This window comes from Balaenoptera ricei, chromosome 17, assembly GCF_028023285.1.
Source record: "Balaenoptera ricei isolate mBalRic1 chromosome 17, mBalRic1.hap2, whole genome shotgun sequence".
Taxonomy (NCBI): Eukaryota; Metazoa; Chordata; class Mammalia; order Artiodactyla; family Balaenopteridae; genus Balaenoptera; species Balaenoptera ricei.
Window position 1 is genome coordinate 14,721,409 of NC_082655.1, and position 12,068 is coordinate 14,733,476.

At 41.8% G+C, this 12,068-nt stretch overlaps 1 protein-coding gene across 6 annotated transcripts in view; it reads right to left on the reverse strand.

Annotated features, from left to right (window-relative positions):
* The window catches only part of NSMCE2 (NSE2 (MMS21) homolog, SMC5-SMC6 complex SUMO ligase), a 243,482-nt gene that overhangs the window by 24,072 nt on the left and 207,342 nt on the right, over positions 1 to 12,068 (reverse strand). For all 6 annotated transcript variants that reach the window (XM_059902075.1, XM_059902074.1, XM_059902076.1 and 3 more), the window contains 2 exons: positions 4,822 to 4,922; positions 4,304 to 4,410 (listed from right to left, as the gene is read on the reverse strand). In XM_059902075.1, coding sequence (XP_059758058.1) covers positions 4,304 to 4,410; positions 4,822 to 4,922 — 208 coding nt within the window. The remainder of the gene's footprint in view (positions 1 to 4,303; positions 4,411 to 4,821; positions 4,923 to 12,068) is intronic.

A 12,068-nucleotide genomic window follows, 5' to 3' on the forward strand; every position in this document is an offset into this window, starting at 1 on the left:
TGGGGTCACTGACAGGGCAGAACATTCCACTGCAGCAGTGGGCAAGCGTGTAAGTGTCTGCTGAACAAAGGGACCAAGTCGTAGGGGGTCCCAGAGGCTGTGGGGACCCTTGGCCTCAGCATCAGCTGAAAAGTACAGGATTCTGGGTCTTACGAGCTCCTGGATCTGGGCCCCAAGAATTCCAAAGTCCAGCCCAGCTCTAGAAAGCAGGTCTGGAAATGTGAGTGGGATGGATTCCCATCATACCTAAACGCAGAGTGTAACTCTATCCTACATCCTCTGAGTCTAAAATAATGTGTCACTAAGCAGTGAGGTAAGTAATACAAACATGAACAGTCTTGACCTCAATAACCCGACTGCTATTTGTTCAGCACGCTGTAGTCCAAAAAGAGCTTTCTCCTAAGTGCTTTGCTTCTCCACTGCCAAGAAAGTTGCTGGTCCAGAACTGGACTGGAATTCCCCACTGTTCCTTTGATCCTGAAATTCTGTGAGATGTCGCTATTTCCATTTTACAGATGAAGACACTGAGGCTCTGAGAGGTTAATGGACTTGTTGGTAAATGGTTAAAATAGGGCCTCCAAGCGCAATGCTGGAGTTCTGCTATTCAACGACACCTTTCTGTTCAACTTAATTGTACTCTCCGTGCTCTTAAATGTGACTGTTTGTTAATATAGCCTCTGTTCTTAAACAAAAAAGGAAAGAAATGACTATGGATAATAGGAAATGTCTTATTAATATGAAAATCATAAGGCAGCTTTATTAGTAAGATAATAAACAGCCTGATTATTAAGAGATGTGTTTTAAGAAACTATTCTAGGGCTTCCCTGGTGGCGCAGTGGTTGAGAATCTGCCTGCCAATGCAGGGAACACGGGTTCGAGCCCTGGTCTGGGAAGATCCCACATGCCGTGGAGCAACTGGGCCCGTGAGCCACAGCTACTGAGCCTGCGCGTCTGGAGTCTGTGCTCCGCAGCAAGAGAGGCCGCGATAGTGAGAGGCCCGCGCAGTGCAATGAAGAGTGGCCCCCGCTCGCCACAACTAGAGAAAGCCCTCGCACAGAAACGAAGACCCAACACAGCTAAAAAATAAATAAATAAATAAATAAATTTATTAAAAAAAAAAAAAAGAAACTATTCTAACTATTGTATTTAGTTAGGGCTAAAGTCTCAACAATGGAGACTTTAAAATGGAGTCAGTGCCAGTAACACAATGTACCTGGAACTCCTGTCTGACAAAACATAGTTGGAACCAACAAGGAGGAAAAACTGAGATTCCTCAGACTGGATGTGTCACAGACACTTTTAAACAAAGGGAACCCGGAACTGCTCATTGCCCTAACATGCGTCCTGGGAAACAACACTAATTCGTGTTTAATCAGGAACCTCTGGAGTAGGCTTTGAAGAGGCACTGGATTCTAACCTGTTGCCAAATACAATGTACCTCATCCTCAAGATCCTGTCACTCCAGCACTGGCTCCTGTGATACTCAACTCGCTTATCTCTCATCCCTTCTCTCCTGGCTACGTCTCAGACTGCTTTGTTGGAGTCTTCTTCCTTTGATTGCCCTTTCAAAATGGCAAAATGCTTTTTTGTGGGTCTATGTTAGGTGCTGGGGGAACACGGTAAGCAGAGCAGAGCTAGATCCTGGCCTCACGTTGCTCAGAGCCAGGCCAAGGTCCCGTCCTTGGAGGTTCTCAGCTGGCTGTCACATCTGGTCCAGAGCTGTACCTGTGCTGGTCTGACTCTTCTGTATCAATAACCTTACAGTCAACATCTCACACTCAGAGCTCTCTCCCGAGCTCAAACACTCACATTTTCTGTGCCTCCTGGATACTTCCAGATGGCTGTATTGCTAGGACCTCAAACTCAGCATGACCCAAACTGTGCCCCTTATAATCCTTCCTAAATGTGTTCCCCCTACGACCTCTCTGTTGGCTAATGACATTGCCATCCTTCTAGACATCCTTCCAGTTTAGAAATGTCAGTCATCCTTCCACTTGTTCCCTTCAACTTCCGGCTACCAAATTCTGTCCATCGTACCTCCACGACCATGTGCCTCCTCATTTCCTTCCACCTATGACTCCTGCCTCAATCCCAGCTCTCATTATCCATAACTTACTCTACTGCAAAAGCATCTAAATTGACATCTCCACCGCATGCCTTTATTCATCCATCTCTTGAACTGCTACTGGAGTAACTTCCTAAAACCCAGGTTGACTTGCTTTATTCCCTCAAAACCCTGCAATGTTCTCTCATGCCTACAGAATAATGGTGGCAAGAATGATGATGAGGATAATGATGATGGGATAAAGTTTACTGACCATGTGACAGGTACTTTAAGTGCTCTACATATATCTTATTCAAATTTCAAACATACCAATGAGGCAACTACAACTATTATCATCAATTTATAGATGAGGAAACTAATGAAATCATGACATTTAACACCCTCTACAATGAGTATAGAATAGAGAGAGAACTTACATACACCACTCCCCTATTGCTATTGTCCAGAACATCCTTCTAATCACCGGCTAACATGCAATAACTGTTGCTGTACCTACTCTCCCCCAAGTGGAACAGACTCTGAATAGGGCGAGCCTCTTGGCTAGAAAGAGTCTTCTTCACCATTCTCTGAAATCCTTCTCATTTTTCAAGGCCCAGCAAAAATAGTACCTTCGCTGTAGTCCTTCCAGACTTCCTCCACTTGGACTTAACTGTTCTTACTAAGCTATGAGAACCTGCAGAGTTTGTGGAATCTGCACCCAAGTTATAGAAGTATGACAGAAAAATACCCACCTTTTCCAAATGACGGGTGTTACTCAAGTGCTTCCAAACATCATTTACAATTCAAAAAAGGCAAAGGACATTAGAAAGTCAAAGTATGTAATCAAGAAGATGCATTTAAATGTGAGCCTGCTCTGGGAGTTGCTCCCAGCCATCCTGTGACTTGGGAGAAATGTGCTTTTGTATCAGTGCCTGCCCTTTTCAAATCTGACTCGAGGAGAATGTCACAAACTTTAAGGAAGAAGAGCTGTGACGTAGAACTATCTGGGAATACCTATTCTTAGCAATTATGTCAACAAATTAAAATTTTGTTTTTCAGAGAATAAACATAGAAAAAAGTTAGGAGAAAAAGAAGGCTTAGAAGTCCAGAAACAAAGAAAATTACACTCACAAGGGAAAATGAAAGGTTCCTTAGGGAAATATGATATCTCAGTTGTAAGCTGGAAAGTCAAAACAGATAAAAATGTGCTCAAACAATCTCGATTTTGTAATCATTAGGCAGTTCTTCTAGAATAAATAGGGCAAACTACTTGACTGAATGACCATCAAGATATCTGCAGTCTCAAATGCCCTATCTTTAAGTCCACACCCAGATGAGGAGTGGTGGGGAATTCCAGTTCTAGGTCTGGACCAGCAAATTTCTGGGTGATGGAGAAGCAAGCCACACATCAAAGGGACTGTTATCACAAGTCCATTGAGAACTGGTCACACCTGCAATTCCATTCCTTCCACAAATCTGTGATAAAAGCACAAGAAATGCCAACCAAGTCAAAGCTAGGCTAGCCAACCCAGGCTTCTATTTAATTATAGAAACAGAGCCATGGTCCTCCAGGGTTGGAGCATGTGTGCATGTGTGTGTGTGCGTGTGTGTGTATGTGTAAGAGAAAGGGGTAGAAATATATATATAAAAGAAGGATTCTCTAAACATTCCAATTAAACATTTTTTTCTCAGTGCAGTCATCCATGAATTTACTTAAACCATTTGGGAAGTTATTTACGTAATTAAAGATACGAAAAGTTTTCCCGGACAATCAAATCTTGATCATCAAGACCAACTGGATACGAATTCTTATCTTCGAATGATGACTTAATATATTTTTTAAACAAACTACCTGTATTGCAGGATGCAAAAAAAAAAAAAAAAATTTTTTTTTTAACCATTCCTTCTTGTTTGGGTAAGTGCATATAGAAAGGGGAAAAGAAATCTCTCGGTATGACAGTTCTCTACTTTTTTCAGGCTCCAGCACAAATTCATAAAAATTCCTGTTATCTAATGATTAACATTACATCCAATTCCTTTTTCTCGTGTTCTGAAGGTGTGGTTGAAGCTCCTTCAGTTTCTTCCTGAACAGATTACTAATTTGTTCCCTCATGTCCTGTTTTTCCATGTTGACACTATCCCTCCAGCTGAATGGACTTCACGGGAGAAGTTTAAGTGCCTTTTCCTCCAGCGTGAACGCACCGCCTCGGACTGACCACCCCCTGGGAAGGTGTCACTTCCCTTCCTGGGGCAACTCACCAGGCCTTTTTCTTCCGCTTGTGCTTGGACTCAATCATGCGAACAATGGCTTCTTCTTCATAGGTGTGGCCACACACTTTATTTTTCACTGGCTTCTTCATTTCCAACTGCAATCAAGGAGACATCAGGCTTTCAGGAATGATAGTGATCAGCTTCCAGTAACTTCTCCAAGCCAACAATTATTTGGCGCTATGTTTGCCTAGACCTGGGGCTTCCGAGGTTTAACCTCCCCATCTCATGGCTCTAGATAACTCTTAGGGCAGATGACCACATCAGAAAATGCAGGGAGACCAGTGGCACCAATGACACTTGGCCTGTGGGCCAGGAATTTATTCCTAGATCCCTAAGGGCAACATTGACTGAAAACTCTTTCCCAGGTATACTCTTCAACTCTCATCCCTGTCCTTTCCTCCCTCCTCAACTCTAGACATGAAATGAAGTCAGAAAGCAAACAGGAACCCTTTGCCTCTATGAAGTGAATCGCTTTTTCTTTCAGGGGAAGGAGGAGAAAACAGTACCTGTGTAATGGGGCAGATGAAGTTGGTCTGACTTTGGGTCACAATCATATCTTCATCAACTCCTTCCGTGCTGTCAGCCTCTCTGTCTGCTTGAAGACCATCTAGAGGGAAAAAGGGAAGTTGCTGAGTCTTGTTGGTCTAACCTGTCAAGGACAGGAAGGGATGGAAGGGTCTCCTTGGTGTTAGCCCCTGTGCTAGGCGCTTGGATGCATATTAACTCCTGCAGGGGAGGCAGGACCCTGCCCATGTTTGGTAAGGAAACAGATTTGGAGCAGCGAAATAACTTTTTCAAAGTTACAGAGAGTGAATTTGTGAGGGAGTACTGTTCACTAATCAAGAATGTGGCTTTGGAGTCAGAAGGACGTGGTTATCTTTGTCACTTCCAGCTGTGAGACCTAGTGCTAGCAAGGTCTGTTTTTAACGTCTCTATAACGTTATTGCAAAGATTAAGAGGTGAAGAATTTAGTGTGCTCTGCACAGCTCCTGGCACGAAGACACATTCAATAAATGATAGTTACTGTTGGACAGTACAGGGATTCTCAGACTTTTTGGTCTTAGAACCTTTTTGTACTTTTAGAAATTATTGAGGATGCCAATAAACTTTTAAAATGTGGTTTATGTTTATCAAGATTTGCCATGTTAGACACTACGACTTAGGAATTTAAAAATATGTATTTATTAATTCATTTAAAAAGAACAATCCCATGACATGTGAACATAAATGACATTTAAAAAATTAAAAGTAATTATATTTTCCAGAACAAAAAAAAGTTAGAGATAAGAGTGGCATTGTTTTACATTTGTGAAAATATCTTTAATGTGTGGCTTAATAGAAGATAGTAGGATTTTGATATCTGTGTATGCGTCCAGTCTGTCATGATAGCACATCACATAGTCTCTGGAAAAATTCACTTATGAAAAGAAAGAGAGTGAAAAGGGCAAATGACATCTTAGTATTATTATGAAGATAGTTTTGACGTTGTGGGTACCCTGAAAGGCTCTCAGAGTACCCTAGGGGTTCCTGGCCCACACTTTGAGAACTGCTGAGTAAATGAGTGGTAAGGCTAGCTTTGAATGTAACTTATTTGATTCTAGTATCTGTGTTCTTTTCATGGTCCTTGCCCCTCACCAAGGGAAACTAGATAATAGATGGCTTCTGAATGGGGTACTGAGAGAATCTCATATGAAAGCCTTTCTTTCTGGAGAAGGCAGACTTGTCATTCTGCACTGAAATCAAAGATCAGTAGTGTTTTAAACACAAGTGTGACAGTGCAGTGACAGTGTAGTCCTTCCTCCTCCTTTTTCCCCTCCCTTTCTCTCTTCTCTCTTCCCTTCCTTCTTTCATTTTGGCAAAATATTGAATATAGACATTAAAAAGTGCCTCGCTTTTAATGTGTGAGGGAAACCCTTTTCTTAAGTTGAGATGGTTCTGCACATCTTTTAGTTCCTACAACTGCTGGCCCTGGCCTTCCCCCTTGGCCAGATGAAGTATATGCTGGAAAAGTACTACTGGGGGCAGGAAAAGGGCCACAGAGCACTTGTTCAAGGTCACCCAGTGAACTTATGGCTGAAACCCAGGGATTCTGCCCCCAATTACTCTGTTTTTTTGGTAGGGGTTTCTCTTTGTTTTAGCAACTAGTGCTATTTATATGCCAGCTTGTTGTATTTTCTTAGAGAAATGTCCCCCAAACAGCGCTTATTCCTTGAAGTAGGCAAGAGTGAAGCCCTCAGAGCTTAAGATTTCCCAGACAGAGCATTTTCTAACCATTGGTCATTAAGGTACAATGCCTGGGGCCTTTCAGCTTTTCAAGGGTCGATAAAAAGGTCTGAGACCTTGAAAACCATTTACTGGTTTCAAAACAGGATAACTACAAAACGGAAAATAATCAATTTTAAAGGTCTACAAAATGTAATGTTGGGTTAACTTCATTAATTGTTGATTTGGTAATCAAAAGTATTTCCTTTGGAAGCAATACATACGCTGGATTTAGGTTTTAATTTAATAATTCCCAAGTATGCTAAGATAATTGCTGAGAAATTAATAGCCAATTAGAGGTTAAATCACTTACTTGTAGCCAACCGTTTTCCAAAGCAAAATTGTAAAAATATCTTCAAAAAATTTTGCCAGCAATAAAATTATATTTAATGTGGAAGTTGCCATAGTTTAGTATGTTTGCTATGATGTGAGTTGGGGCTTCTGAAATAATTTTCCTTCGATCTATGAAGAGTCTTTGTGCTTCCCAGGACCTGTCTTTGGTATGAATAGCGCAAGAGTCAGACTCTTAAAAGAGTCCTCTTATCAACCCAATGATTCTTCACGATGGTTCAGGAAAGTTGGACAGGTAAGGAGAAAAGTCAAGGAGCAGAGCTGAGAGCTATTCTGATTCTTTGATTCACTTTCCAAAGCCTCCTCTTGCGGGCTGCTGCCACCCATTTCTGATTGTGCGTTTGACAGTCAAAATAAAAGTATCTCTTTGTCCATTTCTTACAGGGCTTACTCTGAACTGATAGATTTCTGACTGTATATGTTATACTGTGGAATTCACCAGAAAATCTGTTGGATGAATAACAGGGTTCAGCCAATGTGAAAGACTGTGGGTTTTTCTTTTTTTTTAATTTTCTATTTTTAAATTTCAAAAAGTAGAGGAAGCAAGAAAGCACAACTCAAATGCAATGCCAACCACTAGGGAAAGCTGAGTGGGGAACTTAGAAGCTGTAGGTGGCTATCAACAGCAGCGATCACGAAAGGAGAAGGTGACATAAGTGAGACTGGGAAAGAATGCCAACGGTGAGTAATAGCCCAAGGACCGAGAGTCTAAAAAGAGAAAGAGCCTCAATAGCTAAACTTCTCTTGAGCTAGAACATTTCCTCACCCGAAATCTATATTTATAGAAAGTGATATTAACGTTGGGATTCTACAGTGTGCTAAAACAAAAGGTCACATCTGGCAATAAATACCACTTACACTAATCTATACAGAAAGACAAAACTTTTTGATAAGCCCGCTGAAAGGAAGATTGGAGAGAAAAAATACAGATTGTCTACTAGAATCACAAAAGTTTTAAACTGAGGTTATTTATCCTTATTCTCTCATTTCCTGGAGAAAACGGACATCCAAAGACATTATAGGTTTTGTCCAAAGTCATGCAGGGAGTTAGTACAGTAAATCAATGTATATAGCTCTACTTTCTTGGCCTGCTTAATTTGAATACTAAAACCAGTGTATAGGTTCTGGGAGCCATCCCTCCCTCCCCCAGATTATTATTTTATTAATAATAATACCTCAAGTTTACTGACTGCTACATAGCAGCTACTATGCTAAGCACTTTATATACATTATTTCATTTAATCTGCACAAAACACCCATGAAGAACAACTTTATTGTTATTCCTACTGAATAGACAAGAAAACTGAAGCCTCCACAATATTTTTAAGGCAAAAGTAGAAAATATCAGCATTATAATAAAGAAATAAGCGGATTAAATCTGTTTGGTATTCAAGAGATCTCAAAAAAATTTCTGATTAAAAAAGGAAAAACAAGATGATGAGTCACACTGTTTTCCATATACATAAACAAGGCATGTTGTCAGAAGTATACGCGCCAGCTGTCAGCTTCCGCCCAGATGGGCAGATCTCAGACCCACACCTCACATCCATGCCCGGGCCCAGGGCACCCAAGCAAAGTGCTGAGGAGAGAAACCTGGGCAGGAACTAATATCTACAGAGCACCCAGGAGGGATGTATCAGGACTGAGTTAGTAACTTGAATGGGATTTTTTTGATGTCATAAAATAAAAACCAAAAGGAGAAGACATGAAAATGCTTGTAGTAGTAATTAAGTAAACAATCAAGGATTTCGAAAAGTCTACGAATATTCCCCAGTGATGTAAGGTTAGGAGGTCGGTGAGGGCAGTTATTGGATCCCAAGATGTGGTTAGTCAGTGATGACCGCCAGTGAATAGCTAAATCCTCATCTCAGTCGTCCTCCTCCTAGGTGCTCAAGCCCAAACCTTTGGAATCAATCAATCAATCTATCTATCTATCTATCTATCTATCTACCTACCTACCTATCTTATTTATTTTGGCCATGCCATGCGGCATGCGGGATCTTAGTTCCCCAACCAGGGATCGAACCAGTGCCCCCTGCATTGAGAGCGTGGAGTCTTAACCACTGGACCGCCAGGGAGGTCCCTGGAATCATTCTTGATTATTCCTTTCCCTTCATTCCTCACATCCAAACCACTGGCAAGTTCTGTTGACTGGGTCTCAACTATATTCCCTAAATCGAAATCTAGCCTCTTCTCTCGATTTCTACTGCATCTTAGTCCAAACCACTACGGCCTTCTGCCCAGACCTCTTTAGGCGCCTCCTAACTAGAATCCCTGCTTCTTATAGGGGTCACCACCTCCTCCCCTCCACCCCCGCCTGCTTCTTACAGGGGCCTACATAGCCAGCTCCTCTGACCAGTCCCCCTCTCACCCACCGTGAACTTGGAACATGCCAAGCTCTTTCTCATATTTGGCTGCTATACTAACCCGCCTGGAATGTTCTGCCCTCTGGATCTTTGCTTGTACTACTCCTTCTTGTCATTTTAAAATGTTGGTTTAAATGTTGTCGCCTTGGAGAGGCCTTCTCTGACCTCATAAGCTAAAGAAGACACCAGCCCTCCTCTACCCGATCGCTCTGTTGTGACTGCACAGCGCATCTCTTTAAGTGCTACTTTCTTGTCTGTCTCCCTCTCTTCTACTTTCCCTTACTCCTGTCCTCTTCCAGGAAAGCAGGGACTTCGTTGTCTTGTTCATTGCTGTTCCCTAGATTCTAAAATGTCCTTGGCATGTAGTGGTAGCACGTTCAATAAGCATCCCATTAGTAAAGTGCTTCATCCAACAAGGCAGGAGTGGGCATACTTTTCACAAGGATATACTTAACATATTTAACAGATGCGGCAACACAGACACACACACGTCTCACACAATGATGATTTTATAGGTTTTAGGCAAATAACACAGAGGACTTCACTCTAGCTTGGGGTACAGCCTTGGACCCTGAATTCCATGTCAAAGGCAGCAAGTAAATGTTACAATTATAGCAGGCCGTGTGGTAATTACAAAGGAGAATCCAGACATGGTTTTGTGGTCAGAAAATACACTTGGGCCTGGCCACACACAGCCCTAATATTAGTCACTTGTCTGTCTTCAGGCAACCCAAATTTGGCTGACAGACAGTTTTACGCCAGCTGGGAATAAAAGTTGATTGCTATGTGCTTTTTCAATTAAGCCTCGACATTTTTCTAAAAGCACTTTTCTCTTAAAAGTTAGTAGCAAATATTTTACAAATATTTGTTGCCCGCCTGAAATGCTTATTGGACTGCCTGGATTATTTTACTTGCACTGTTCTGGGATGGCGTATTTGGAGTGGCTGAGCTGGTACATGGGAGATCCCCTCCCTAACCTGCAAAAGAAGGTTGATTCTAAGTTGGAAGCTCTGCAGTCACAGTGTCTGCATATGTGTCTGTGCCAACTCCCGACTTGTTGCCCCACCAAGCAGCCCACAGGCGGGGTTATGAGGGGCCTCATCTGTGAACTCGGACATGTCTTAGACTCCAAACGGAAAAAGAAGTGGGTCAGCAGGCTCAGTCTCTTTGGCTTGGAATTAACAGGATTGTGTGTGTGTGCGTGCACGTTGTTTTGGGGTCTACTCTACTACTAATGGGCACCTAGCTTTGTTCTTACTTTCTTCCTGGGATGAGTGGCCTGTCCTGAATGCTTCTTAGTTTCTTCCTGGGTTGAGTGGCCTGTCCTGAATGCTAGCACTTTGGCTGGGTCAAGTTACCATTGAGGGAATCCTAGTTTTGAAACTCTCTGGCACTGGCTAAGAGCTAAGACTCTTCTGTGTGTGAACAGCTTTTGCAGAATTAAAATGCAGATCATGTCCAGAAAGGGCCTACAGAATTAAAAATTTCCTAGGTGTTATAATCTTCATAGGATAGCAAAATTCAACAGACACAATTTCAACAAAAAATATTCAGCAAAGGTAGATTGACTTAATAATCAGAACAATGGATAGAACATAGTAAGGATCCGATAAACGTTATTTATCATGTATACATTTTATTATAAACCAATGCTATATAACTGTAAATTGTTGCTGCTATTGTTATTTTTATCATTACTTTGTGCCAGGTTGTATGCTTGGTATTGGCAAAAAATAATCCTTGCCCTCAGGGAGTTCAGTCACACAGGACAGATATATACAACACAAAGCAGTCTTGTGAGGGCTATGCACATACAAGATACTGTGGAACGAAGCTCCCAGGAGCGAACAGGGTCAGCCTCTCTGAGGAGCTCATAATTGATCTGTGACAATGAGGAGGATCTTTCAGCTCACATCGTCTGAAACAACTCTGCTGCCCCCTTAAACATGAGCATTGAATTCGCAGCTACCTCAGGTCAACATTTTGATCGGTATTCTTCCTTCTTCAGTTAGCTATAATCTATATTCATCTCAGATTCTACACATTTGGAAGAAGCTATATATATCCAATACAATTCAATCCAACCCAGTCCAATCCAATCCAGTCCAACCAAACACAATCCAACCCAACCAAACTCAACCTAACCCAATCCCTGCAGCTAATCTCCTTCCTTTGAAATCCTATAACACCTACTGTATATACCATACTCTTTTAGCTTAAATTTCTTCATTATTCAATTGTTTCATGTGGATGGAACTTCTTTTCTAGGTAGATTGAAAGCTCCTTGAGGACAAGCATTGTGTTTTCAAGCCAAAACAACTCAACTCAAGTTGTATTCATTGAACACCTGCTCTGTGCCAAACACTACACAAATGCCTGTGGATATGAAGAGGATTAAAATCAAAATCACGTCTGGTGGGAGAGACAGATACAAACACTTATATTCTGTGCAATGAGTGAAATAACAAACATGTTTTGTACAAAGAAGAAAAGTAACCCAGAAGATCTCGGAAGGTGGGGTGAGGAATCAAGGTGAACCTCCCTGAGAAAGTGATGACTAAGCCAGGCTCTCCAGGGAGGTGTGATAAGAAGAGGGAAGGACACTCAGGCAGTGAGGATTAGAGTGTTTAGGAACATGGGCTCGGAGACAGCTTGCCTGGGTTTAAATCCTGGTCCCATCACTTTATCAGCTGGGTGCTCTTGGGTGAGTTACTTTACCTTTTTCTGTTTCCATCTTCTCAGCTGTAAAATGGAGTTTACAATCTACTTCACAG